Source organism: Synchiropus splendidus, chromosome 16 (genome assembly GCF_027744825.2).
Source record: "Synchiropus splendidus isolate RoL2022-P1 chromosome 16, RoL_Sspl_1.0, whole genome shotgun sequence".
Lineage (NCBI taxonomy): Eukaryota > Metazoa > Chordata > Actinopteri > Syngnathiformes > Callionymidae > Synchiropus > Synchiropus splendidus.
In genome coordinates this window covers 20,540,365-20,567,831 of record NC_071349.1, presented here as the reverse complement: position 1 = coordinate 20,567,831, position 27,467 = coordinate 20,540,365, and the positions used below count along the sequence as shown (strand labels likewise).

At 58.6% G+C, this 27,467-nt stretch overlaps 2 protein-coding genes across 2 annotated transcripts; both read right to left on the bottom strand.

Moving 5' to 3' along the window:
- Window positions 1-858: 858 nt before the first annotated feature.
- Window positions 859-3,163, bottom strand: foxg1a (forkhead box G1a). Its single transcript, XM_053845472.1, has one exon. It carries the CDS (start codon window positions 2,912-2,914, stop codon window positions 1,670-1,672), a length of 1,245 nt encoding a protein of 414 aa, XP_053701447.1. The 5' UTR covers window positions 2,915-3,163; the 3' UTR covers window positions 859-1,669.
- A 2,134-nt stretch (window positions 3,164-5,297) lies between these two features.
- On the bottom strand, window positions 5,298-26,439 carry sptbn5 (spectrin, beta, non-erythrocytic 5). Its single transcript, XM_053844445.1, has 78 exons — window positions 26,381-26,439; window positions 25,724-25,843; window positions 25,481-25,651; window positions 24,965-25,081; window positions 24,742-24,899; window positions 24,447-24,675; window positions 22,866-22,952; window positions 22,617-22,724; window positions 22,461-22,545; window positions 22,257-22,390; window positions 21,978-22,198; window positions 21,776-21,914; window positions 21,581-21,715; window positions 21,422-21,510; window positions 21,197-21,350; window positions 20,917-21,120; window positions 20,652-20,858; window positions 20,454-20,586; window positions 20,253-20,389; window positions 19,857-20,057; window positions 19,631-19,783; window positions 19,437-19,567; window positions 19,139-19,375; window positions 18,999-19,074; window positions 18,717-18,928; window positions 18,431-18,659; window positions 18,219-18,358; window positions 18,007-18,106; window positions 17,637-17,807; window positions 17,410-17,574; window positions 17,255-17,344; window positions 17,051-17,187; window positions 16,795-16,981; window positions 16,621-16,730; window positions 16,463-16,553; window positions 16,282-16,398; window positions 16,061-16,218; window positions 15,856-15,988; window positions 15,643-15,788; window positions 15,470-15,584; window positions 15,299-15,409; window positions 15,060-15,239; window positions 14,800-15,003; window positions 14,587-14,736; window positions 14,421-14,525; window positions 14,162-14,350; window positions 13,949-14,104; window positions 13,704-13,895; window positions 13,540-13,626; window positions 13,355-13,476; window positions 13,176-13,290; window positions 12,996-13,109; window positions 12,813-12,934; window positions 12,582-12,744; window positions 12,253-12,519; window positions 12,012-12,184; window positions 11,862-11,952; window positions 11,326-11,472; window positions 11,089-11,226; window positions 10,858-11,025; window positions 10,701-10,789; window positions 10,386-10,572; window positions 10,258-10,326; window positions 9,627-9,770; window positions 9,363-9,559; window positions 9,081-9,285; window positions 8,840-9,019; window positions 8,623-8,772; window positions 8,341-8,558; window positions 7,846-8,035; window positions 7,611-7,787; window positions 7,412-7,519; window positions 6,664-7,332; window positions 6,403-6,588; window positions 6,222-6,313; window positions 6,037-6,153; window positions 5,672-5,783; window positions 5,298-5,607 (listed from the first exon to the last, which is right to left on the bottom strand). Exons 2-78 carry the CDS (start codon window positions 25,835-25,837, stop codon window positions 5,476-5,478), a joined length of 11,937 nt encoding a protein of 3,978 aa, XP_053700420.1. The 5' UTR covers window positions 25,838-25,843; window positions 26,381-26,439; the 3' UTR covers window positions 5,298-5,475.
- Window positions 26,440-27,467: the final 1,028 nt, after the last annotated feature.

The following is a 27,467-nucleotide window of genomic DNA, read 5'->3' as shown; positions in this document are numbered from 1 at the left end:
CAGCAGAGGAACAAGCGCACTCTCCACAAATATTTAGCTGCAGCTGGATTCGACTACCCGAAGCAGAACCGACGGCCCGAATATATTTGAACAAAAATAATCATAATTTAAAAAAAAATCTAACGTTCTGACACATGGAATTATCAAACCGACTCAATGGACAAAAAAAAAAAACCAAACAAAAAAAAAAAACGAGTCAGAAACACAAATCCACTTCAGAGTATCAACAGGCACAAATATTCTGTCGACGTGTTTTTATAAAGGAACGCCGTTGAGGGAAGCCTGGGTCCAGTGGGTCAGGTGCCGCAACACAGCGCCGCGTGCGTTTAAAAGTAATTTGCAGAGAAAGACAAACGGCGTCGGAACCAGAACCACATCTGAGGCCTAAGTCAATCCAGACTAGTGTGAAATAAATCGTTGCAAGCGTCATTCAGAACCAGAGACATTTGTGAGGTGACACGGCCTGATCTACATTTGAATTCAAGAAATCTAAATACAAGGTCTGCTCTGTGAAAACACGTTTTAATTCAGCATATAGTTTTTTGGATTTTTACGATACACGTTGTATTTTCAGAAATAAAAAAATATATATATACTTAAAATACTTTAATTCTCATCGTGCCCTGTTGCGCTGCTGTGTGATTTCATGCTTTCAAACTTGCGCGTATTTTTTTTTTTTTTTTGATGAAATCCCTCACTGACCGTGAACGCAGCACGAGGTCCGTCTCTCACGGCACGTGAAAGTCCAAGTTCACTTTTCTCTCTCGGGAATTAAAAGTCGAGAAATGGCGGGAACCGTCCAAGTCAGAAACATTTATTATTTACAGAGGAAAGAAGGACAGAAGATGGCGTCACAGTTAAAGGTAGCCTACTCTTTTATTTTGTCATTAAAACACTTTCTCTTTTAAACTTTGAGCACGAGAACAGAAGCACGAGAGTCACGAGCTCGACGACGGACACATTCAGGAGCTTTACATTCTAAAACAAACAGGCCTACAAATCAAAACAACAGCAGGTGTGACGCAGCTTTGTTTACAAACAACTGAAGGAAAAAAAAAACCCCAACAACAACAACGAGGCGAAGTTTCTCTTTTTAGCGACTTTAAGGCAGAAACCTCCAGAACATTCCAGAGCGACAGCGACGACGGAGAACTGCCGAGCCTGTGTCATGGACGTTTTTCAGCAGTTCTCGATCACACACACACACACACACACACACACACACAAGCGCAGGCGCGCGCACACACTCACACTGCGAATACTGAAATCTCCTAAAAGTCTTTGGTCGATTGAACGTGTTGAATGATAAAATGGCGTCACGTGTGTGTTCAAGGTAAATCGAGTCAGTTTAATACTGCACACACACACACACTCACACGCACACACACTTTCTCTTTTAATCTCAAAATCAGACCAAACTATTTAAATACACACGAAGTGACGTCACGCCCCTGCAACAACAACAACAACAGAAATAAACCATCTGTACAGACGCGCTATTTACAAACAAACTGCAGTGAAATAATAATAATAATAATATTAAAAAATACCTGGACGGCGCTTCTCTCGGTTTTTTTTTTTTTTTGTTGTTGTTTGTTTGTTTTGTTTAACTCTCCTTGCTCTACTTTATCACATGTCTACAGTCCGACCGGGTCAGGCAGCACCGGCGTTAGTGTATCAGCGGGTTCGAGCCGGAGCTCTGGTTCTGATGCGTGAAGTAGTCACTGAGGCCTCCGGACAGTCCCGAGGAGAAGGCGGGCAGCGCGGCGCCGAGCGGCGGCCGCAGGGAGTCGCAGGCGACGGGAGCCTGCGGGGAGCTGGAGGACGAGGCGCGGCTCTGCAGCGCGCCGCCGCCGCCGCCGCCGCCGGCGCCCGGCGCGCTCATGGACGGGTGCGGGACGTGCGGGAAAAAGTAGCTGGTCTGACCCGCCAGCAGGTTGACGGAGCACGGGTTGAGCGAGTAGGTGGCGCCGGAGCACGGCACCGAGAGGCCGCAAGGCACCGCGGAGGCCGCCAGGGCCGCCGCCGTCAGGTGGTGCGTGGCGTACGGGAGGTCCGAGCCGACCAGCCGCTCCATGCTGAGGCCGTTGGAGGTCGGGAAGGACGAGTGGTTGGAGCCCATGTTCTGGCTCAGCATGGTGCCGTAGGACATGGGGTGGCCCGGGTAACCCGCGGAGGCTCCGTTGTAGCCCACGGCGGCGCCGGCGCGCGGGTGATGCAGCGACAGGAAGGGCGACATGGGCCAGTAGAGGGAGCCGGCCCGGTCCATGAAGGTGAGTCCGGAGGTGAGCCGCGCGCCCCGCTTGAAGGCGAGCTTGGCCCGGGAGGTGGTGGAGCGCCGGCGCAGCTTGCCCGTGGTGCCGCCGATGAAGACGTCGTCGCTGCTGGGGTCCAGCATCCAGTAGTTGCCCTTGCCCGGGTCGTCGTAGTGGCGCGGCACCTTGACGAAGCACTTGTTGAGGCTGAGGTTGTGGCGGATGGAGTTCTGCCAGCCCTGCTTGTTCTCGCGGTAGTAGGGGAAGTTCTTCATGATGAACTCGTAGATGCCGTTCAGCGTCAGCCGCTTCTCGGGGCTCTGCCGGATCGCCATCATGATCAGCGCGTTGTAGCTGAACGGCGGCTTCTCGAACTTGCCGCTCTTCTTGTCGTCCTTGCCGCCGGTGGCGTCCGGGTCCTTGCCCTCCTTCTTCTCGTCGCTCTTCTCCTCCGGGCTGATCTCCTCGCTCTTGGGTTCCGCCAGCGCGGCCGGGACCTTGGGCTCGGCGTCCTCCGCGCCCGCGGCTCGCGGCTGGACGTGGCTCTGCCGCGGGTGGTTCTGGTTGTCGCTCTGCACGGCCTCCGGAACCAGGCTGTGGATGGTGAAGGAGGATTTGGGGATCATTTTCACCTCTTTCCGCTCTCCCATGTCCAACATCACCGAGCTGCGACGGGCCGAACTCAGCTGGGTCTCGGTCTGTCCGAACTCTGCCGGAGCGAACCAGGACGGGGAGGAAGGAAGGAAGGAAGGAAGGAAGGGGGGACAGACGGGAAGAAAGAAAGTATGGCCCAACAAACTAGTTCATGTTCGGTTTGGGGAGAAAAGAGGAAACACACACTCACACACAACACACACGCACACACACATCGATAGGAGACAGATAGCAGCAATTAATTAGCGAACCGAAACCGCAGCGGCGACGACAAACATTGGCCGAACCTCCCCGTCCTCCACCAACCAGCGGAACCCAACTATTAAATATTAAGACGTCCTCCGAGCCCGCAGCCAATCAAGAGGCCCGAGGAAAGGCAGACACACACGCGCGCGCACGCACACACACACACAAACACACACACTCTCTCAGAGGAAATGGACCTGAACTAACAGCAGATTGGAGCGCTCCACGAAGATTGAGCTGCTTTATACGCTGTAAAAATGTTTGTAAACAACAATTCGTTTCGTCACAATTTTGTTTTTATCTTTTTTTTCGGCCAATGGGAAAAATAATTGTAAAATAAAAAGTGTCTTTAGAAATATGAATGGAGTATAATGTCCAATGAGCCGCCTGAAAAGATGCGTCACAAAGAGAGTCCCAAGTCTGAAGAATCGCCTGCAACACAGTCGCGCGCCTGTCGATTCAGATTGAATTAAAAATAATATCAATATAAATAATAACTCCAAGACACATTTAGGATTGCACGCACAAGCACCCACACACACACACACTTTCTCTCCTCTGGGGATGATCGCACGCAGAGCATGCGCGCTCAACTCATATTTACACAAATATTTTCGAGACAACTGTTTACGTCGATAAACAGTGGGGAGAGAAAGAAGCGTGCACGCGCAGTGGGCGTGGTTTCTCACTCTGCCACAGTCAGCCATGTTAAAATTTAATATAACCTCTAACGCAAAAACATTTCGAACACCGGAATATAAATGATCAGAGTGGAAACAAAAAACGCGTGCTAGTGCGCGCAAACACACACCGTCACTCGAGCGCGCGCACACACACACAAAGAAATATGGTTTCCCGTCAGAAAAATGATTTGTGTTTATGTTAAGCGTTTGAGAGAAGTAAAATGTTGGTTGCCTTTTATTATTATTATTATTATTATTGTTTTTCTTTGTTGGTCAGAAATTCGGGCCGATCCTCAGCGACAAGCGGTGATTCGAACGAAAATGTCTGATTGCGACGCTAGAGACCTCTTCTGCACCCAAGGTGTCGGTTCCGGGACTCTAGGAGGCGGCCAGGATGGAGACTCACGACCAGACGGTGATGAATCTTCACTCGGCCAAGGAATGTCTCGCAAACCCTCCGCCTAAGCTTCGATGGCTGGCAACAGATAATCGCGTCCGTCCGGTGACACAGACGAGTCAAAGTGACCCGAGGAAGTGACCCTCTGACCCCTGAAGCGCCGGTGCCCGGAGGAGGCCGAGGGCGCCTCCTGGCGGCGGACGGCTCCGTGCAGCTCGACTCGAAAACAGAAGTGGCAAAAACACTTGGTCCAACCAATAAAAAAAACAAACCGGTCGAAACTTCATGAACGAACGAGCCTCGCTCGCGTCCCTTGACGTCGTTACCCTGTTGTTCCTTCATCTGTCTGGCCTCAGGCGCGGAGGAGCAGCTGGAGTTCATCTGGGCTTCCCAAGTTTGAACCAACGGCGACATGAATATCAAGAGTCGAGCGCTTGTCATCATTCGCGTTCTCACTCGCCATTCAGCCGCCGCAGCTGTGTTTCCACCCGTCTATTTTTCACCTCCCCCTTTCTTCCAGGACAGACATCTGGAAGGTGCACAGTCACAGTTAAGAAAGGAGAGTCGACATCTCGTGCTCAAGTGGAATTGGAGGCTCTCACGTGTTAACATCGGTCCGACGCCCGAGCCTCGTGTGACCGCCACGCTCGTGTTGACGTCTTTCGTTGTGACGAATTGTTTTCACGTCAGGTGGAGCCGAGGGCTTGAGATCATTTCTGCGCCGACAGCGACACTCTGTGGCCCTTGGCGTCACTACACTGTGCGACTGCGGCCCTCAGTGAGCAGCGGCGCGCCGCCAGGGCCCGCGAGGCCAACTCACCCCCGCGTCATGAGCGTATTGCTCTTCAGTCATTTGTAATGTATTTTATCAAAATATGTGAAGCACATTAAATATAACCATCACATCGTTACGGCAGGTCTCCTTCAAGACCGAGTTGACTGTGACTCACTGTTGGTGGTCGAGGTGTGTGAAGCGAACCAACCTGCCACGTTTCCACTCATGGTGCTGTTGTTGTCTCTTCAAGTGACGAAACGACAGCAAACCTCAGAGTCGACTTTTATTTCACCTTCACACTTGGACACACAAAACAAAGCAGGCTGCTGAGACTCCAGAGGCCATGGACGCCCCCTCCTCTGAGGCGGGCGTCTGGCTCCCTCGACTCCTCAAAATGTTGACTGTGGCACAGCAGCAGCGGCTTGTGTTGATGGAAAGTCGTTGGACGGCGACCGAGTCGGTGTTTCAGCGCCTCGGGTTATTTCTTGGTGAAAAGCTTTGGGAAGACGTTCCGCCTGGACGTTCCTCTTCAAGTGCCTCCTCAGGAGGGAGGGGGCGGAGCCACTGAGGGTGGCAGGCCGTGTCGGCTGGACGCACCTGATCAACACAAACAAACAATAAACAACCCCTCAAACACCTGACCTGAGTGGGTCCCACCCACCGCGCTGCCGCTGCATGTTGTGGTAAGTGTGGGGGGGCTTCGGTGGTGGGAGGCCCCCGTGGACCCCTCGCTCCTCAGCTTCTCCAGGCTCAGGTGAGGTGACGACTGCCGTCTGTGTGAGGAGAAACATGATCGATGCCAGACGTCTGGCTCCGTGTGGTCAGGCACATGCCAGACAGAGAGCTGGAGAACTTGAGAGAACTAGCCCTGGTGATGATGCCATCACGACTGTATTAATGCCTTGGCTCCTGGAGGTCACGCAGAGGTCAAGAGTCGTGTAAAGTACACGCTCTCAAACGAGTCGAAGCGTGTGCGCCAACAAACAGTGACTTTGTGTGAACACCAGTGTCTGCGGTGCCGGGCACCTTGAGTCCTCGGAGTCGCTGCTCGACGTCTCTTGGCAGCGCTGGAGTTTTCTCACCCACAGCTTCTGCAGCTCGGCGCTGGAGGCTGCGAACAGATACTGACTCCCGTCCTGCAGTCTGCAGACAGCCAGGCGCAGGCGCAGTGAGCACAGATGCACAGGGCTGACGCCGCCAGAGCGACTCACATGAGCCTGAAGGTGTTTTCCCGCCTCCGGTAGTAGACGCTCTCTCGGCAGACGGCCCCGCCCACACTGACGGGGGGCCACCGGCAGGTTTTCTGTGGGACGCAGATCATGAAGGAAAACAGGGCGGTTTGGTTTGGGACTGCAGCGTTCATCATCTTGAACTGAAGACAACAAGAAATACCTGCGCAGCCGCACTTCTGTCCGAGTAGAGACTCAGAGTCTGTTTGTCCAGGACGGCAAACACCTCCTCCCAGCGGTCCAGACCCTGTGAGTCACATGACCCGCTCAGCCGGGACACTTCAGCATCTACCGTGCTGCTGCTCTTCTTCAGCTTGATCTCCAGAGGACCCTCCATCCGAGGTCTCCCCTGAGGGGGAGCAGAAGGAGGTCGCAGGTCAGAGGATCGGGGCTCCAGTCCGGTCCTCAGAGGGAGAGTCAGTACCTCTGTGGTGACGTCGCCGGGCCCCAACACTGGACCTGGTACCAGCTCCAGCTTGTGCGCCTCGAGTGGAGGCGATGGAGGTGTTGCCAAAGCAGGTCCATAAAGCCTCTCCTCTAGAACAGAACCTGTCACCATCCGAGCAGAGTCCAGCTGGAACAACTGCTCACCGGTCTGCACCTCTGGATGATGGGACCGAGTGGAAGGAGGGGAGGGAGAGGGCGGAGGAGAAGAAGAAGGAGGAGAAGAAGAAGGAGCAGGAGAAGGAGTGGGAGGAGCAGAGGGGAGACGGGCGACCGAGGGTTGAGGGGGCGGCGAGCGACGCTCAGAGGCCAACATCTTTGGCTCAGGTGGAGCCGCTTCAACAGGTGCCACCAGCCTCGGGGTGACTGGTTTGCTCAGACGTCCCAGGATCTGCTCTGGAGTGACTCTGGATGGTGGAGACGCAGGAGGTCTCGTGCTGCCAGCAACCACAGTTGTGGATCGCTCAGGTTCTGGAGGAAACCTGGTCATGGAACTGGCGTCTGTGATGGTGGACAGGCTCCCGTCCCCAGCGTAGCCCAAGGTCTGAGGAGCCTTCAGATCTCTTGACTTCCGGAGGGAAGACACGCGGGCTGGAGGACGTCTGTCTGGGGTGTCCTCAGGAGCCAGAAGACCAAGGCGCCTCTCTCTCTGTCAGAGTTAGCACAGCGGTGCAAGGTCAGGGTTGGACCAGGACAGAGCCAGGAGGCGAGGAAGAGCCGTGATCCACCTGCGTTCGTTTCTCCTGCAGGGCCAGGAAGCGCTCACTCTGAGCCTCGATCACGGCCTCCACGTCCTCCTGCCGCTTCAGCAGCTCCAGGACGGCCGACACCGAGTCCTGAGAGGAAGCAGAGCTGGTCAGCGTATGTGGACTCCAGCTGCCTGCTGGTGGTGAGGAACACCAGGACTGGAGCGGTGGACGCACTCACCCCATAGTGGGGGGCAGTCAGCGCGCCCTCGTAGGTGCTGAGCCAGCGCTCGGCCTGCTCCAGCTCCCTGCGCAGGACGAAGAGCTCCAGCTCCTCCTCGTACCTCACCCGCGTCTCCTCCCAGACCTCCTCCACCAGTTGCTCCAGCTCCTGCAGCTCCTGGAGCCGCTGTTCCACCTGCGCCAGGGCAGCGGGCTCAGCCAGGGGGGCGGGGCTAACCCAACACCTGTCTTACCTCCCGGGACCAGAAGCTTCTGTCTCGGATCAGTCGCTTTCCGTCCTCCTTGAGGGAACGAGACCTGAGCAGCTGTCGGTCGAACTGAGCTCTCAGCTCCTCATGTTTCTTGAGGAGATGCTCCAGGTCCGAATCCTGGCTGCTGTGGAGCTCCCCGCGGGCCAGCGTCAGGATCTCCCGCAGCCTGGCCCTGAACACACACACACACACACACACGGGCAGAACTGTCAGTCAGGTGAGGGAACCACGACCAGCACCCAGGCGTCTGACTGGATGGTGGGACGGATCATGACACGGTCCGGAGCAGGTGGTCGTCCGCGAAGCTCCTCCGTCCACACTCGTGTCTACTTTGTTTCCATCTATGTTGTGGCAAAACCATGAACTGGATCCTTGAGTGGAATGAGCGAGAACCTAGCTGCTGACTGATCTTGAGCTGGAGGCCTCAGAAGACCAGGCAACCGGATCAGAAGCGGATGGGATGATGAGGGAACCTACATGAGTTCAGTCCAGTGTGAGAAGTATCTCTGGACGAGCTGGGCCTGGTCCAGCCAGTCTCGTCGTCGGCCAGTCTTGTCCTGAATCTTGGTCCAGTGGCCCTCCAGCTCCTCCAGCCTCTCTGCAACAGCAGGTGTGGTCTGGGGTTGTGTGCTGGTCAGGGTCCGACCCGCCTCTCGGACCTTGGTCACCTCCTGTGAGATCAGCTCCAGGTCTCTCTGGTGGGCAGGAAGAATCTGACCATCCTGTCCTGGCGAGCTCCTGTTGTTGCGCATGTCTCACCTCCACCGTCTGGTGTTGCTGCAGCAGAGTCTGGACCGACTGCAGGTCCCGGTCCTCGGAGTCCAGAATCAGGTCCTTCTCAGACATCCAGCCCTTCAGCTCGACCACGTCATGGTGGAACTGCTGGAGCTGCTTCGCTGACTGAAGTTTCTTGAGGGAGGAGAAGATGCAGAGCGTGACCCCTCTGCAGACCATCCCAGTCCACTGGGTGCAGTACCTCCTCCCTGCTTCTGATGGCGCTGTGGAGCTGGTTCCAAAGCTGAGCCAGTGCCTCATCAGCTCTGCGAGCCTGAGTGTCCTGCAGCAGACCGTGACCCAGCTGCTGAACCCGAGTGAGTCGGCTGCGCCCCACTGCACCCACCTCCGACACCAGAACCTCTAACTTCTTCAGGAGAATCTGAGGAACAGGAGGGAAAGTTCAACCTTCCGGAGACTCCAGTGTCACTCGGAGCGTCCACCTCCACATCCTCCAGGTCCTGGCCGCAGTCCTCCGACTGCACCGCGCTCATCTTGGTCGTCAGCCATGATTGTAGTTCTTTGGCTTGTCGGTCAAACTCAAAGAGGCGGAGCTTGTCCTCCAGCTCGGCCCGCCGGGCACCTGACAGGCGGCGCAGAGCTTCCACGTGTTTGGTGACGCCTGGGAGACTCTCGGCTACGAGGTGACTGCAGAGACCACAGGAGTTCAACGAGAAGCCCGTAGCACCACGTGCCTTGGAACAAGGACGCCCCCTGCTGGCCACCTGCTGGGATGTCTCAGGTTCTGAAGAGACGCTCCGGTCTCCTCCAGCCGAACCAAAGTTCTCCTCTGATTCTCCAGTTCCACATCCAAAGCATCCAGTTGTCTCAGCAGACTCTCCAGCGCCTCCTGGCTGCGGCCCGAGTCCCGCGTCTCCACCAAGGGGCGCTGCTCAGCCAGCCAGCGGTCCAGTTCCGACACCTGCTCACAGAGGCGGGCCACCAGCGAGTCAGTGGCTCGGACACGCGCGCTGCGTGCGGCAGCTCACCTCGGCCAGGAAGGCGTGGATGCTGAGCGCCCCCTGCAGGGCCCTGCCCTTCTGCTGCGCCTCCGCCTCAAGCGCGTCATGGAGACGCCTCAGCTCATCCAGGCGCTCCTGGATGTCGTGCGACGCGAAGTGGCGACCTCTCACCTGACGCACAGAAGGCTCCCTTCAGGATGACGTCACACGCTGCCGGCAGTGTGACATGCGCAGTAGGAGTTGGCCGACGTGAGTGTTTGTTGTCTGCTTCCTCAGTAGTTACCTGTCAGTGTCTGACCACTCGACTCTGGTGTGCACTGCCTTATGTGCATTTGCTCTAAGTTAGTAAGGAAGGGAGCTCCAGCAATTGGCCAGCGCCCATCGCGGCGGGGGCAGGGGTCACGTGACCCGACGGACCGCCTGCCTGCAGTGTCGTTTGTCCACCACACGATGGTGCCCGCTCCCACTGAATGATAGTTGCTTTGACGTTGTGCTCTTTTGACCATTAAGATCCAAGCTCTGACTCTTTGTGTGATCGTCTAACGCGTGAACGGAACAAGAACGTGTTCAGAGCGAATAGATCTCCTGACCATCGCGGATTCTTTATCTGGACGTCTGAACCAGCCCCATCCCGATCCTCCCGACAGCAGCGACTCACCAGACTGCGACCCGCCTCCTGCACCACCTGGACCAGCTGGCCGCGAGCGCAGATCTCCTGCGTCAGCACCTGAGCACCAGCCGTGTTGGAGTCAGCACAGTGTGTACGCCTGAGCGTGTCCTCCTGACCTGGTGTTTCTGAAGCAGCTGCTGGGTGGCGCCCAAGTCACTCCCCAGCTCTCTGGCCGTGATGGCGGGCAGTCGTTCCCTGATCCACGCCAGCTCCTCCTCCAGGTCTCTGGAGAACTGGAAGAGCAGCTGCCAGGCCTCCAGCGCCTGGCGGTGGCGCTGCAGCGGCGCAGACAGACGGCTGTACCTGCAGGGGGAAGCTCAGTCTTCAGTCCGTCTCACCAGGCCAGTGAGCGCAGTCAAGGCCTCAGGGGTTTGGCTTCTGTCTGCAGAATCGGCTCCGGCCGTTCAAACGGACCTGGGGAGTCCACAGACCTGTTGATGGTGTTGCCCACTCTGAGCTGGATCTCCTCAGCCCGGAAGTTAGCCTCGGTCTGGAATTGCTGGGACGACTCCACCAGGCTCTGGGCAGGAATCCACAACGCGGTCAGCTGGTCTTCAGGTTGTAGCCTCTCCGGCTCTTGGCCGTTACCTGGATCCGCTCCCGTTGCCCGTCCACCTCCTGCTCTAGTCCCTGGTGGGACTTCAGTAGCCGGTTGGCAGACTGCAGGTCACTTCCGCAGTCCTCAGTGGTCAGCTGCTTCTCCACCGACAGGAGCCAGTCGTCCACGTCATCCAGAGAGCGCAGGAACTGCAGCGCCTGAAGGAGCTGGGCCATCAGCAGGGCTCTCCATGTGGGGGGCTCTGAGGGGGGCCAGCGTACCTGGTGCGCCTCCTGCAGTCTGCTCCTCTTCTCCTTGCAGTTCTGGACTAGCACCTTCCAGCCGTCTGACAGCTCCTGCAGCCGCATCCGGACCTTTGAGTCGGCCGACCCCTGGCCCAGCTCCAGCTGCTCTGCCTCCTGAATGAGAGGGACGCGTGTCAGAACCTGCGGCGCCCTGGGACCTTCACGCCCCTGGAGCTCTGTAACCGTCATGGATTCCCAGGGTCAGCAGCACACCTTGGTCACATGGTCCACTCTGTAGCGGTTTGCCAGTATTTCAGCTTCAAAGGTTTGATGTTTGAGGAGTTTGGACTGTAGGTTGGTCGGTTCTCTCCAGTTCTTGTCCAGCGCCACCGCGTTACGCTCGTTCAGCCACACACACACCTGAGAGGGCACACACACAGATACACACACTGTAACACTGCAGCAGGAGCAATCACTCTCAGACCGGTCCAATCCAGTAGAGTCCAGGTCCAGCAGAGTCCAGTGGAGCCCAGTAGTGTCCAGGTCTAGAGGAGTCCCGTCGAGCCCAGTAGAGTTCAGGTGGTCCAGTAGAGTCCGGTGGAGTCCAGTAGAGTTCAGGTGGTCCAGTAGAGTCCGGTGGAGTCTAGTAGAGTTCAGGTGGTCCAGTAGAGTCCGGTGGAGTCCAGTAGAGTTCAGGTGGTCCAGTAGAGTCCGGTGGAGTCCAGTAGAGTTCAGGTGGTCCAGTAGAGTCCGGTGGAGTCCAGTAGAGTTCAGGTCCAGGAGAGTCCAGAGGATCCCGGGTCCAGCACCTGATAGCTGGCCGACAGGAACTTGTGAAGCGTGAGCGACTGCGTGAGGGCTTCATGACGAGAGCGGCTCAGCTGCAGCAGATGGTTGCGTCTGTCCAGAAGGAAGACAAGTCAGCAGAGGTCCCAACAGAGCAGGTGGCCACAGCATACCTGGCGCTGAGCGCCTCACTCTTGGCTCGGATGTTGTCGGAGTCATAGTGGTGGTGCTGGATCAAGCTGTGGGCCTGATCCAGCACCTGCTGCACCTGGCCCACCTCGGCCTCCAGCGCCTCCTGGAACTGGGCCTGCGTCCTCTGAAGAGTCTCCACCTCCTCCACCGACACCTGCCGACCCAGAGGGCAGCCCTGAGTGGGAGCTGGCGGCGTGAGACGCCCCCAGCGGAGGTGCTTACCCCGAGGTCTGGCTCGGCCAGCGAGGCCTCTCGGCTGCTCAGCCAGCGCTCACTTCGCTCCAGGGAGCAGAGGAAGAGCTGCAGGCTGTGGGCCTGCTGCAGGCTCCGCTGCCGCTCCCGCCAGGCCTGGCCCAGTCTGGCACCAGCTTCCTCCAGCTGCTCCAGAGCCTCTTGGATGTCGGCTTTTGAAGAGTGACCAGATGTGATGAGCCTCAGGCCCAAGTCCCGGACCGAGTCCACACGTTCTCCCCGGGTGTCCATCTCCGTCTGGAACAGCAGGCCACCTGCATTCAGGACCTTCTGGTCTGACTCTGCTGGGCAGGACATACCTTCCACTCCTGGTGCTCCACCAGAAGGCGCTCTGACTCGGCTCTGGATCTGGGTAGACCTTTGTCCGCCATCTCAGAGAACTGCCTGAGGCTCCAGTCCAGCAGGAGGCGCTGGTTGGCCTTGAAGAGCTGCAGCTGGTGAGACTCCTGCAGCTTCTCCTTCCTGAAGCACGAAGGTCTTGAGTGCTGCTGCGCCACAGCGATGGCCCCACCCCCGCGTGTGTAGCCCACCTGAGCGCCACCTCCTGGTTCAGGGTCTTCAGGGTCATCTGCACCTCCTTGTTTTTGTTCTTCAGTTTGTCACCCAGCACTGATCCGGCGGTCAGATGAGCAGGAAGCTCCGCCTCCAGAGTCTGGTGGGCGCGTGACTGTGTCATGTGTGCGGTCCGTCTTTTCGCTGAGCTACACACTGACCTGGTACCGCTCCTGGATGACGCCTACTTCTCTCTCTGTCTCTTCATGCCGTCGAATCAGATGCTCCACGCTCTCCACGTCAGCACCGTGGTCCAGCTGCCGCAGCAGCGCGGCCTGGTCACACACGCACGCTCAGCCTTGACACGTGACGGCGTCCACCACGTGCTCACCGTGACCCACCTTCCCACTGGCTCGCTCTCGCACTTCCTCCAGCTCCTGAATCAGCTTGTGGAGCAGCAGCGCCCCCTCCAGTCTCCTCTTGTAGCTCCCCAGGTCGCCTTGAAACTTGCTCCACCTTTGGCAGGTAGGAAGGGGGAGGAGTTAAGAAGAGCCCGCCCCGCGCCGAGCGTGCGCCGCACCTCTCCTGTAGGCGCCGCCTCCTGCGCTGCAGCGTGGCCAGCTCCTCGGCGCCCACTGTCTTCTCCAGCCGCGAGGCCATGCGGGCGATGGCGTCGATGTGGGCGTCATCGACCGTCACTTCCTGTCCAGTCAAGGTCACGCTGTCATTGGTGCGTGCCAGGAGCCGTGGCGGTCCATGACTCACCCTGCCTGCCGACTCAGCCAGCCTCCTCAGCAGCTGCAGCCCGTGCTCCAGGTCCTTGCCCAGGTCCCCCACGCTCACCATCACCTCCTGATGTGGAGAACAGAGTGTGTGTGTGTGTGTCAGTGGGAGGTTGCTGCATGGGGACAGACGCCACAGTCTCCTGCCTTGAGTCGGATCCAGGTCTCCACCTCCTCAACCTTCTGCAGGAACTCCAGGAAGTCCCTGCTGTCCTCCAGGACCTTGCCTCGCGCGGCCACGCCCCTCTTCAGCTCCTGCCAGTGGAGCTTCAGGGCCCCGGCGCTGCGAGTGGCCTCGGAGGCCTCGGGGTGGTGGAGAGACTCCAGCTGCTCTGCTGCCTGCACACACCCGTCTGTGAGCGGCGCGCCAACATGGCGGCGGGGCCTCCCACCTGCAGCACGGCGTGGATGATGGGCCGGTGGGCCAGGATCTCGGCCTCGAACACCTGGTGCTTCTGCAGCAGCCTCATCTTGCTCTGCAGACTGCTGAGGTCCACCTCCCCGTCCTCAGACATCTTCTGCATGCGCTCGCTCACCCACTCCTCTGCCTGCGGAGACGGAGCTCCAGTGAGCAGAGCGAGGGTCCGGCGTCAGCCGCGCCTCACCTCACGCAGGTCCCTGCTGAAGAGGCAGAGCATCAGCGAGAGCTCCAGCTGCTCCCTGCGGCCGCTGGAGAGCCCTCGGACGTGGTTGCGTCGGCGCCCGAGCCTCTGCACTTCCTGCTCCACCTGCTGTGCCTGGTCGTGGCTCAGCCGCGACCTCAGCTGCGCAGCCAGCTCCCTCAGAGACCACAGCTGAGAAGAGAGCAGAGCTCTGGACGTCACCATGACCGAGAGAGCCAGTCTCACAACTGAAGGCTTTCACCTTGTCCTCCTGGGAGATTAGAAGCTTCTCAAAAGCCTCGTGCTTTTTGATCAAACCCTCCGTCTCGTCCACCGTGTTTCCCAGAATGCCGTTCTGCATCAGGATCTGTGGAGCACAGCAGGACTTGCGCGCTGACCTCCACCAAAACTGTTGTCATGCCACCAACCTCTTGGGATGAGCTGGTCTTCTCCAGACTCCGCGCATCTCTGTAGAACACCTGCTGCAGGTGGACGGACTCCAGCCACTCTTGCTTCCGGTTCCACTCCTCGACCAGAGCGTGGCGATGACTCTGGAGGACGCGCAGCTTCTGGGAGACCTGAGGAACGGCCCGAGCTCCATGAGGCGCCGCGTCCGCTGCCTGTCTCCAGATGGGACCTACCTCTCTGTGGTGGTGAGAGTCCAGGCCCTGCAGCTGCTCAGCCATGTCCAGCAGCTGCTGGTAGGTCTGGGCCCGGGCCTCCATCTCTGCCCACAGCTGCTGGTGCTGGCCCAGCTGGAGGTCCGACGTGGCCACGTCCGCGATGCTCTCCCTCACCGTCATGGAGCCACTCAGCTGGCTGCACCACAGCAGGAAGTCCTGCGCCTGCGGTCACATGAGCGTCACACCTCTGCCGGCGCCGGCGCCCGCGTCGTCCTCACCGCGTTGAAGAAGGCGTATCTTTGGCAGGTGAGTTTAAGCTCCGCCTCTCTCTGCTCAGCCACCAGTCTCAGCTCCTCCCAGCGGTCGACCACTTGCTGCTGCAGTTCCTGGAGGCGGGTCCTGAGCTCGGGGGAGCAGCGATCCAACAGCGAGTCCACGCCGTCCAGCTGAGCCTGGAGCTGCGGCGGCGGCGAGGCAAGTCAGGCTTGCGACAGACGGACAGACGGACGGACAGTACCTGCTGCTCTGTGGCCGCCAGCTGGTACAGCAGCGCCTCGTGCTTCTTCAGCTGTGAGGCGGCTCCTCGCGAGTCCCTGGCCACGTCGTCCGGGATGCTCTTGAGCCGCTCCTGCAGGTGACAGGATGCTGGAGTGACTGCATCAGAGAGGAGGAGACGGCGGCTGCAGACCTGGATGAGCGTCAGAGCTTCAGTCAGCTGGCAGAGCGAGCGCTGGCCCTCCTCCGCCCGCTGCAGCCCGTCCTCACGCACCCTGGCCGCCGCCTTCAGCTCCTCCCAGCATGCACTGCACACAGATGGCCGACGTCAGGGCCCAGCACAGACGTGTGCTCTGAAGGTCCCACCTGAGGTTCTGCAGTGTCTCGCGGACAGAGGAGCTCTGCGGGTGCTTGGCCTGGATCAGTCGAGAGCCCAACTCTCTGCACATGCTCAGTCGCTCCTCCCCGCCCCCCAGCTGCTTCAAGAAGCCGGAGAACTTTCCCAGAAGGATCTGGAACACACAAGGGACGGACTGGCACTGGAACCCCACCGATGCCGACCAGGCGAGACGACTGTACCTGCAGGTGCTGATAGTCCCCTCCTAGATCTGCTGACTCGGCGATCTGTCTCTGCTCATTCATCCACTCAGTGAACTCTGAGGCGTCCCGTCTGAACTCGTGCAGGACCAGAGCCTCTTGTAACCTCTGAGCCCTGAGATCACCACCTCATGAGCGGAGGAAGATGCCAGGTGTGTGTGTGTGTGTGTGTGTGTGTGCCTCTCACCTGAGGCCTCCTCGATGGATTAACTGCTGGTTCTGGTCTTGCAGCCTGTTGAAGGTTCTGCTGAGTTCCTCCAGTTTCCACCGGTGGATGGCCTGCAGCACCTGCTCCTCCAGCTGGACCAGCTCAGCCTGCAGAACCTCCACCTGAGCCTCCATGACCTGGACACACACACACACGCTTGTGAGTCTGAGGGAGCTGGCGTGGCAGCCTCAGCAGGGCACCTGGTGCTTGGTGAGCAGTCTCTGAGTGGCCGCCAGGTCCTTGCCAAGGTCGTCGGACTTCATCAGAGCCAGAGCTTCGGTGAGCCGGGTCTCCAGTTCAGAGCAGTCCAGGAGCAGCTGAGGACAGAAGGCGTGGATGGGTGGGTCCCGTCCAAACACACTGGAACACCGGAGCACCCACCTGCTCTCTGCTCACCGCCTTGCTCAGGTGAGCAGTCCTACGGCTGCACGCCACCTCTAGCTCCTCCCACTTGGTGCTCAAGTGGCTGCAACTGTTGGACGTGAGCAGGAGGCCGTGAAGACTCCAGCCACAGATCTGCCGTCGGAGTGATCACGTACCGCGCCAGGATCTCCTCTTGGTCTGGTGGCTGGTCTTGAGCCAGGCTCCGCCCCTTTTTAATGACGCCGTTCAGGTGTTTGGCGTGAGTGTGGACTTCAGCCAGCAGCTCCTGCGCACACACACACACACGGCCGGCGTCATGTCTTTGAGGGGGCTTTTGCCGGAGTCCTGACCTTGTGCTTCTTCATCAGGCTGGTGGCTCCCGCCAGCGTCTTGTCGTGGCCCGTCGACCCCTCCACCGGGAGATGTTCTGAGATCCAGCTCTGCTCCAGGTCCACGTCATGATGAAAGCTGAAGAGACGCACAGATGCCTCCAGCTGTGCTCTTCGAGCCTCCAGAGGCTCCTCAAGGGACTTGAACCTGCAGCAAGAAGGAGGACCTCCTGACCGACCGCAGCTTCCAGCGGACTCCGGCACCCGTCCCACTTACAAGCTCAGGTAGATGTCTGTCTCCTGGTGGATGCGCTGTGAATCGGAGTGTGTGGAGGCCAGATGCTTGGCTCTGCTGACGATGGAGTTGATCTTCTCCGCCAGCTCCTGCGCCTCCTGCTCCAGCTGCCGGTGCTCCTGCTCACACCAATCACAGGGTCTCACAGCAGCATCACATGATCATGGATGCCTGGCAGCTCCTGACCTTCAGCAGCTGGCGACTGGCGCGCAGGTCGCGACCCCTGGGAGCGTTCCTCAACATCCACTGGATGGATTCGATCTTCACTTTGGCGTCCTGAGAGGAAGACAGAGTCCCGGCATGGAGAGGGGACGGGTCGGGGGTCAGGCCTGCGGACTCACCTGCAGCAGCTCCATCAGCTGCTCCTGCTGACCAGCCTGCCTCAGCTGGTCTCCTCGCGCCGCCATCTTCTCTTGCAGTCTCTTCCAACTCCAGCTGAGCTCAGAAGACGTCCTGCTGATGGTCCGGCTGCCAAAGTGCCCCTCAGCAACCATCTTCTGCCCACACTGCCCACACCGCGGGTCAGGGGTCAGTAGCGAGAGGGTGGGGCGGCCAGGAAGCAGCCTACCTGGAGCAGACTGTCCAGCCGGACCTGGTTAGCCAGCATCTCCTTCTCTGCAGCCTCATGTCTCTTCAGCCTCCGCAGGATGTTGGAGGTGTCTCGGTGAGACTGGTCCTCAGCTGCTGCCGCCTTCTCCTCCATCCAGAGGGTCAACTCATCGCAGTCCCGCATGAACTCCTGCACACAGGCGAGGCGCAGGTGAGTGTGACTTTAAGTGTCCAAGTCAAGACCGAGCCTGTGGGGCCCCTAGTGCTGGACCCCACAAGGATAAGAGGCTCCTGGTTGAGGTTGGAGTTCAGGATGAAAGGCAGGGAAGGCATCATGGCAGCGCACGGACCCCAGAAGGACAACAAACCTGTGTGTGTGTGTTTCTCACCTGGTACTTCCTGGACTCCAGCAGCAGGCTCCTCCTCTCTCTGCACTTCTCCTTCAGCCTCCTGTTGATGCTCTGGATGTTCTGCCTTCGCGCTCGGATGCTGCTGACAAACATCTGCTTCATCCACTGTGGAGCGAGGCTTCGACGGCGACCCGGACCTCCTGGTCCTCTGGGTCGCGGGTGTGTGTGTGTGTGTGTGTGTGCTCGCTCACAGTTTGGCCTGCGGGTGCTTCTGGAGAACCAGGTTGTGGCTCCGTTCAACAAAGCGATCCACTCGTTGGTCCAAGACCTTCAGCTGAACCTCCAGCTGCTCCTGGCGACCCAGCAGACTGTGGACGCTGTCCACCGAGTCCTGACACACACACGGCTAGTTTGGTCCAGAACACGTGGCCAGACTGACTCCTGCGATGAAGGGCTCGCTCACCCCAAGGTCCTGCGCCTGCAGCCGGGCCTCATGACCAGTGAGTGCGGCCTCCAGTCGCTCGGCCTCCCGGTTGAGCCGCTGAAGCTCCGCAGCCTCCTCCAGGTGCCGCTTCTTTCTGGTCCACAGACGCTCCATTCTGGACCAGTCGGCCCTCAGCTGGTCCAGAGAGCTCGGCACCTGGCCATCCCCCGCCTTCAGGCTCCTCCCTGTCTTCTCCATCTCCTCTAACCTGGAACACCACGAGCAGTTGAAGCGCCAGTCTGCCGCCGCACCCCTCAACCCCCACCTCTCCCTCTGCTCCTCCATCTCCAGCCACATCTCCTTGTGTTGCTCCAGCAGAGCTGCAGTAGCTGCCAGGTCAGCTCCTGCCTCCTCCTGTAGAAGGCGCTCTCTCATGGAGGCCAGCCAGCACTCCTGCTCCTTCACCTGCTGCTGGAAGCTGTGTAGCCTGCGGGCCTCCTCCAGGTGGCGCTGCTTCTCTGCTGCCTCGCCCTTCACCTGCTCAGGAGGTGATGACTGTGATGATGTGGCCAGGCAGCCGACGGTGCCTCTGATGACTCGTGATCACCTGCTCCAGGAGAAGCTCCAGTCGCTCCACCTCCTGCAGGATGGTGGCGCTCTCCTCGGGACTGCAGTCCTGCTTCCTGTCAGACAGACGGCCACGTCAACACTAGCTCGGGGCTACACCTCTCCGCTCCGGGCAGCTACATCTTAGCGACGCTCTTCAGGTAGGAGATCCTGGCCTCCAAAGTCTGAAGGTCCCTGAGGTTCTGTGCGTGGGTCTCCTCCCGGGCCTGGAGTGAGGAGGAGCCGCTCTCTGATGCCACCATCTGGGACTGCAGCTGCAGGCGTGTCTCCTCGCAGCTGAGCAGGAAGGACTGCATGTCCGCCGTGCTCAGCAGCTCCCGGCCTTTCTGGTCCTTCAGCTCCTGGATCAGGTCCCACCTGGACACAAAGCCTCATGAAGGTCTTGCACAGTACAGGGGTCAGACATCAGAGCTCTTACCTCCTGCTGACTCTCCTCTGGCTGTTCTGGATCTCCTGGTGTTCTCGGTGTCGCATCTTGACAAGCTCCTCCCCTGTTTTGATGATGTCATCGAGTCGGTCCCGCCCACTCACCAAATCCGTCAGAAAGTTCTGGATCCAAAAGGTATTTGAGGCTCAGTATGGAGCGTCCAGGTCCGTCATCGTCTTGCTGACCTGGTATTTGGCCTGCAGCACCCCCAGGTGGTGGCTGTCAGTATGAAAGGTTTTCAGCACGTTCTCCTTGTCCTCCATCCAAGACTCAAACTCCTGGCAGCTGTTGTAGAAGCGGTGTAAGAGCAGCGCCTCCTGCAGGCTCCTGGTCTTCGCCTGCCAAAGAAGCATCCTGGGTCTCAGTAGATGAAGCGGGAGGGAGTTCAGGGCTCGCCCGCTGCCCTCTGACCTGGACCATGTGGCATAAGGAGCGGTAGTCCTCCTCCAGACGGGCTTGTGTGCCCTCCAGGGTCTCTCGTTGGTACTCGGGGTCTGGCAACCATGTGGGCTGGATCTCAGTTGTTCTGCGTCGCGACGAGCGTCTTCGTCTTGTGCGCCCTGTCTTCCGGCTCGCACCCTCTGACACGCCATTGGCCGAGGCAGGCGGCGCCTGAACAGAGAGAAAAGGTCTGCTTTGAGGAACCCTGAGAGCGAAGGTAGCTTCAGTCCGTCTCTGGTCACTGTGAGACGTGTCTGGCTCCTCTTGTGAAGATCAAGGGTCCTTCTCTGCCGCTGCTGTCCCTCATGAGAACAAGTGGCAGCTCTGAGCAGTGATGCTGGAGGAGCCGTGAGTTTGGCCTCCTACCGCTGCTGGGAGCACCGTCAGGAAGGTCTTGGGGATGAACTGCTGGTTTCCTCGACTGTCGCGCGCCACAACTCGCTCTTCATTTGGGTCGGCGCTGACGATGGTCACCGTCTCGTTGCGGTCCCACGGGAACTGACCTGAGAGGAGCCCCGTTATTGGCTGGTGGAGGTGGGACACCCGGACCCTGAGCTGGATCATCACCTCGACTGAATCTGAAGCGGACCTTGGCCGTGGCCTCCTCCCCCGGGGCGCTTGATGAGGTCGTCACTCCTGCACCCTCGTCTTCGTCCGAAGACTGGTTGGAAGGGAAGACCTTGACCTGGGGAGTCTGGGCCTGCGGAGGACGGAGAGAGCAGCTGCTCACCTGCAGCTCAGGTGTGCAGCTGCAGAGCAAGGTACCGTCAGAGCCGTCAGGGGAAGCGAAGCGGCCGCCTGCTCGGACAGACGCTGGATTTCACAGGCGTAAGCCCTCATCTCCTTTTCCAGCCACTGGTGGCGCTGCAGCAGAGCAGATGTGCTGGACTCGTCCTGGCCCAGGTCCCCACTGGCCAGCAGAGGCTTCTTGTCCGCCAGCCAGGACTGGGCCTCGGCAGCGTCGGCAAAGTACTGCGGAGGCAACGGTGAGTCCCGGCCACCTCCTGAGCCCCGAGCTTCTCTGGCTCACCTGCTTGATGGCGGCAGCCGCCTGCAGCCTCTGGCCACGTTCAGCCGCCTCTTCTCTCAGGTGACTCCACTGCTTCTTCAGGGTTCTGAGCCACTTCTGAACAGATGGTTGCTTCTCTGGACTCTGTTTGGAGAGCAGGTCCTGACCCCGACCCACAAGGCCCCGGTACTGAGTTTCTTGGGCTTGAAGCTCCGCCTCCAGAACCTGCATTGATTCCCGAAGAGAAGTTCAGTCATCTGTCGCAGCAACCGACCAACGTTGAGGTGCACATCAGGTCCACCTTGTGTTTGAGATGAGCCTGCAAGATCTGGTTGAGGTCTCGGCTGAGCCCCACCGAGTGGAGCCGCAGCCAGCGCTCGTGCAGCCACGACTCCAGCTCCTCACAGTCGTGGAAGAACTCGAAGAACCTCAGCTGAGACTCCAGCTGTCTCCTCCTGCAGCGGAGCAGACGGAGGAGTGAAGAAGAGCAGAAGATGGAGACGAGTCCACAAGTGAAGAAGTGAACCTGCTGCTGCTGACGGAGCTCAGAGACTTGTACTGTGTTTGCAGAGCTCTGACTCTGCTATCCACCTGCTGCCCGTCGCTTGCTCTCCTCTGTGAAGATGGAAGGACAGAAGAAGTTTCAGATGAGTTGGACTGAAGCTGCGTCACTACTGGCACTGACCTTCAGCGCTTTGCTGCTGATGGAGGTGATGGTTTCTCCGTGAGCAGAGATCTGAGCCTCCAGAAGGTCCTGCGCCTGCAGATGAGACTCCACGTCTGCCAGCTGCTTCCCGAGGTCAGCGCTCTCAGCCTGAGCCTGAGGAACACACACACAGCGGCCCTCAGTCTGCTGCACGGCCTGGTGGACAGGACTCACCTGTAGTTCCTTCAGCTCCTGCGAGAGCAGCTCCACGTCTCGCAGGATGCTGAGCGTCTCCAGCAGGCTTCCCAGCAGCCCCTTCTGCTCCTGCAGCTGCTGCAGCAGACCTCTCCACCGCTGGCTGATGTTCTGCTGCCTGAGCACAGGCAGAGCAGGCCTGAGCGCGTGTGCTGAGGCCAGTGCTCAGGTGACTTCTGACCTCTTCAGGATCTGCTCCTGACTGTGGTAGTTTCCTCTCTTGATGTCCTGTGCCATGACTGTGAGGGCAGCGAAGCGTGGCTCTCGAGCCGCCGCGTCGGTGGCCAGCGCCTCCAGGCGGCGTGCGGCGGCATGAGCCTCCTCCAGCGTGGACAGTCCTCTGAAGTCCTGCCTGCGGAGCAGGCGCAGCGTGTCGTCCAGGAAGCCCTCCCTCAGCGTGGCCTGCAGGAGACCGTGGCTCACATGTGGGGCTGCGGCGCCGCGGCGGCGGGAACGTTACCTTCCTGGCAAACTTCTGGGCCAGCTGCTCCAGGCCCTCCAGGCGCAACAGCGCCTCCTGCAGGGCGCGCTCACGCTCGTGCTCGGCTCGCTCCAGCGACAGCCAGCTCTTCTCCAAGTCACTCAGGGTTTGACCTTCACGGAGGGAGGCACTCATCATGACAAAGCTCGGGCTCCTGCGGGAGGCAGCGGAGCTCGGACCTACCCTCGGGCGGGTTGTAGGCCCACTGGTTGTTAACAGCCAGCTGAGTCCTCAGGGAGAAGAGGTGAGCTTCAATGGCCCCGCGCTCCTGCCACGTGGAAGAGAAGCTCACAGCAGCCGCAGCAGCGTCTTGACAGCCCTCCCACCCTCAGCTCTCACCTGGTACTTGGGTGGTTTCTCCACGGTCCTGTAGGTCTTGAAGGCTCCCATGAGCACCTGCATCTCCTTCACAGAGTTGGGAAAGCGCCGATCATCGAGCTGGACCACCTGTCGGCAGCACATGTCCACAGTCAACTCAGGGCAGGTCCCTCAGGATCGGCTACAAGTCGGAAGCCGTCAGCAGGGGCCGCATCATGTGCAGCTCTGTGATTGGTCCATCAGCCCGTCACGATGACAACATCTCCTGACCTTGGTTCTGATCCAGTGAAGCAGGTCTGAGACCATCCGCTCGTACTGGACTTTCATGGCGTCCAGGTCCATCAGCATCCCAACGATCTGGAGAAGAAACATGGACCTGTGATTCTGTGGTTGAGTCTGAGCGGGAGGATGTTGACCCGACGCTCTCCTGCCTTCAGTTTCCCACACTTCATCCAAGTCCTCAGATAAGCTACGTCCCGATAAACGTGAGGAGCCTGGATCCAGGGAAGCTCCACAGCACACGCTGCGTGAGGTTCCACCTGTGTGTGTCTGATCATCGCTATTGTTTGAAACGGCGTTCTTCCACAGCCAAGAAGCCGCTCACAACTTCCAGCTGTTTCTAAAGCTGATGCGCCTCTAACTGGACCACACACCTTCACCACAGAACCATGGAGGGAGGGAGCCGCCACCAGGCCAAAGACTGTCTGCAGCGCAGAGCTAACAGAGCTAACGGCTAACCTGACCTGTCTGACTTCCAAACTGTATTGATGCTCATGGACTGTCAACGTCTGCTCTGGGCTTTAAAAGGTGGCTCTGAACAACTAAACGCACCACAAAATACATATGAAGAGAGGAAGAATCATTGTTGTTATGAAGCAAGTTCAGGCAGAGAAGCCAAGGATTTGTCTGGAAACTACAGTCACACCATGCAAAAGAGAAGTGATCCCATCCAAACAGTGATTTCAAGTCAGTCAACACATCAATGAAGCATGATATAGTTTGCCATATTGCCGCCTCTTTCTGGACACATGTGAAACAAAGGCATTTTCTGCCATGTGTTTGTGCAAACAGCCTGGCAACAGAACAAGCCAGTGTCAGGAGCTGCAGTGTTTCACCAGTGAACAGGGGGTTTCTACAGGACTTGAAGCACCAGTGGCCCCGGCTCCTGTGGTGCTGTGAACCACGGCTGCCGCGGCTGGAGAAACACTGGTGTGGGTGAAGGGTCCACCACAGGACGGGCTCAGCATCAGAACCCACCGTGACGGACGAGTCTCCTCTGCGTCTTCTCTTCAGCCACTGGTAGCTCAGGCTTCCTCCCACTGACATTCTGAGCCAGTCCAGCCTCGGCAGGACCTGTGCTGCCGAGCCACGACTGGACACCGTGCTCACATGTTCCGAGCGCTGGCCAGGTGAGCCGCACACGTCTGCAGCTGAGGAGGCCAGAGAGGCAGAGCAGCAGCTCGGCCCTAAAACCCCTGGTAAACCACTGCACGTGGTCAGGTCAGCGAGCCTCTCCGAGCCCAGGTCCAGGAGCTGAGCAGCCAGTGACGTCACAGCGCTCGCTGGAGAGCTCCCATCGCTGCTCTACATCTTGAAAGTCTAGGATTAGAAGTGGTGCGAGCCACTTGTTCCCACACGGACTCTGGTCTAATCTCATCAGATTACAGTCTGAACACGCCCCTTTCCTGTCACATGACCGGCACGATTCACCTGAGGACATCTTTCTGTGTGTGTGCTTGTGCGCGAGAGGGAGAGAAAGCGTGTGTGTTGTTAGCGTCCAATCGGCCGCAGATTAGAGCAGCGCCGCCCTCTGGTGGCTGTGGCGCGCTAACGCAGCGGCAGCGGACTCACCTTGGCCAGACGCTTCTGCAGCGTCTGCTCCTGCCTCATCCTGGAGAAGTAGTGGTAGTAGAGCGACACGTAGGTCATGATGGACTTCTCCTCTGGCTGAGGGACCAACATGTCGTCCACCTCCAGCAGCTGCATGATCCCAAACTCGCGCTCCGCCAGGGAGAAGGCGTGCTCCAGGTGACGGCGCGGCTCGTCGCCATGGAAACGGCGGTAATCGAACAGGTCGGGCCTGAGGGTGGAAGGAGGGTAGTGCGCGGCTCCCGTGCCCTCGCGCGCGTGTGTGTGAGGCGGCTACCTGTGGGCGTGGATCAGCGCGTTGAAGGCGAGTCCGTCTCTCCAGCTGCGGGAGAAGTCCTGCACGTCCACGCCACGGTAGCCGGCGGTTTTCCTCTGACACCAGATCAGCAGCGCCTCTTTGGCGGAGCGTCGAGCCGAACTGCTCCCGCCGGCGGCCTGAGAGCGGGGACAGAAGCGGGTGAGGAGAGGCTCGCGGAGAGCGGGTCCCGCGCGGGCCTGACCTCGTCCAGCTGGATGGGTCCGATCTGGAACCTGAGGATGATGATCCACAGGAGACCAAGAATCAGAGTCCGGTCTCCGTCCACGATGTTCTCCGGGCCGATCAGGTCCACTGGGATCTGGAGAGAGAGAGAGAGAGAGAGGCGCTTTCAGTCTCACCCGTCCCACCCACTGATGTTCGACCCACGCGCTGAGCACCGAGGTCCCCGGGCGTCGGAACACCTGCTGATGGTGCCCGTTTTTCAGGCTCTCATTGAGCTCGTCGTACACGCTCTCACCGCCAGGGGGCGGCGATGCTCCAACTGTGGATGTCATGTGCCACGTCAGACCGAAATGGAAATAGTGGTTGACAGTTGAGAGTGAGCGGCGATGATTGGCGTTTCTGAGCATGATCGCGGACTGTTATGGAGCATTTGTGAGAGTGATGAGCGGCAGTTGTGAAGGTGACAACTGACACTCCGCGGAGCGATGATCGACAGCTCAGACAGTGAGGCTGGCTACGACTGATGCTGCTGAACCTCTTTGCTCTTGAGGAAGTTGATGGCTTTGCTGTTGTTCTCCAGGTAGTGGACCCTCAGTCGGCCTCGGCTCTGGGGGGGTAGTTTTTCCCCAGAAATGAGCTCCAGCAAGCGGATCAGAACCAGACCGGACTTGAGCTCCGAGTACACATCCTTCACCGTCAGGCTCTCCTGGTGGTCACAAAGGAAAGTGGGCCGTGAGCGTCCAGCGTGGTCGGACGGCCAGAAGTCTCGGGGACTGACCCGGTTTTTCTGGAAAACGCTGTTGATCCACTTGGTGAAGGTCTTCTTCTGGACGGCCATCCTCTGCTCCTGCAGCTCCCGCACTCGCCCGGCTCCATCCTCATCGTCCTCCATCTTGTCCTGCAATAGTTTTACAGACCAATGGAGCTTGAACCAAAGCAGCTCCTGCACACATGTGACCTTGACGACAGGCCTCTTTGCTGAAGGAAGAGCGGTCTAACGGAGCAGGCGGCGGAGGGCGAGGGCAGATGTTCAAACTTCACAATGACAGGTCATAAAAGCTCCACACCTACAGGGCTTATCTGACTTCATAAAACGAGGCTCTGAATTTGGGCCGGACTTCGACCCCGACGCTGAGGTTTCGCTGCAGGTGTAAGAGAGCGGTGTGTGCAGCCCTCCACCGAACCCTCCGACCGGAGCCGCAGCTCCTGAACTTCAGATGAAGCTCCTCTCCAAACAGGTTGACACCGCTGCATCAGCTGAGTCAGAATCCAAGTGTTTTCCTGAGGCGGGATCCTCCGACACTCTGGAGCCCCTTCCTCCTCACGCTCCCTCTCACTCCCCAGCAGGAAGCCAGCAACAATGAAAGCACCAAAATAAGCTGAGGGTCATCAATCACCTGAGACCAACTGTGAGGAGGATTCCAGAAGCTCTCACCTTGCTCCGCTCAGGAACGTCCGTCGGCGCTGCTGAGGTATGGAGTCCAGACCCGGAGATTCATGTGATGAGGATCGTGTGAGACCTTTGGATCCACAGCCAGTGACTCACCTGACAGGATCGCGCGCACACACAGTGTCACACACAGTGTCACACACAGTGTCAATGTGTAACCGCCGTGCTGCTCTTCGTCAGTCCCACACATGAGCAGCGTGTGGGTGGCTTCACTCCCAGTCACCTCTGCTCCACTGCTCAACTATGTTCTTCTGACATCGTAAAGAACAGAGACCAACGCTAGCTCTCCAGCTGAGCTTTTGCCAGAAAACACTGTTTTTGATTTACTTGAGGAATGGAGGAGAAGTGTGCTGGGGCCCATCTATAAGAAGGAGGCTGACGTTCCGGGGTGGTGGCAACTATCCAGGGATAAAGTTGATGAGCCGTATGATGAAGTTGTGGGACAGAGTCGTGGAGAGTAGACTGAGGGCAGAAGTTAGCATATGTGGGCTACAGTTCAGCTTCATGCCAAAAAAGAGCAGCACAGATGCAGTGTTTGCTTTGAGGATCTTCATGGAGAAGCACAGAGAAGGTCAGACGGAGGTCCACTGTGTCGTTGTGGACCTGGAGACAGCCTACGACAGAGTACCAAGAGAAGAGTTGTGGTATTGTCTGAGGAAGTCTGGAGTGGCAGAGCAGTGTTTGGCAGTGGTGCAGGACATGTGTGCCAGGTGTGAGACAGTGGTGAGGTGTGCTGCAGGTGGAACAGAGGAGTTCTAGGTGGAGGTGGGAGTGCACCAAGGCTCAGCTCTGAGCCCCTTCCTCTTTGCCATGGTGATGGACAGAGGAGGTTAGACAAGAAGCCCCTTGGACCATGATGTTTGCAGATGACATTGTGATCTGTGGTGAGAGCAGGGAGCCAGTGGAAGATCAGCTGGAGAGGTGGAGGTTTGCCTTAGAAAGGAGAGGAGTGAAGGTCAGCTGCAGTAAGACTGAATCCATGTGTGTGAATGAGAGGGAGCCAAGTGGACAGGTGAACTTACAGGGTGCAGAGATAAAGAAGGTGGGGGTTTGAAGTGCTGAGGCTCAACTG

What these genes read in the sequence shown, in the direction of transcription:
- foxg1a (XM_053845472.1), bottom strand. Translation starts at nt 2,914, where the DNA reads ATGTTGGACATGGGAGAGCGGAAAGAGGTGAAAATGATCCCCAAATCC.
- sptbn5 (XM_053844445.1), bottom strand. Translation starts at nt 25,837, where the DNA reads ATGGAGGACGATGAGGATGGAGCCGGGCGAGTGCGGGAGCTGCAGGAG. An exon ending in AGCTGATGGAGCTGCTGCAG is followed by an intron (nt 17,345 to 17,409) that starts GTGAGTCCGCAG and finishes TCTTCCTCTCAG; the next exon opens with GACGCCAAAGTGAAGATCGA. An exon ending in AGACCAGCTCATCCCAAGAG is followed by an intron (nt 14,526 to 14,586) that starts GTTGGTGGCATG and finishes TGTGCTCCACAG; the next exon opens with ATCCTGATGCAGAACGGCAT.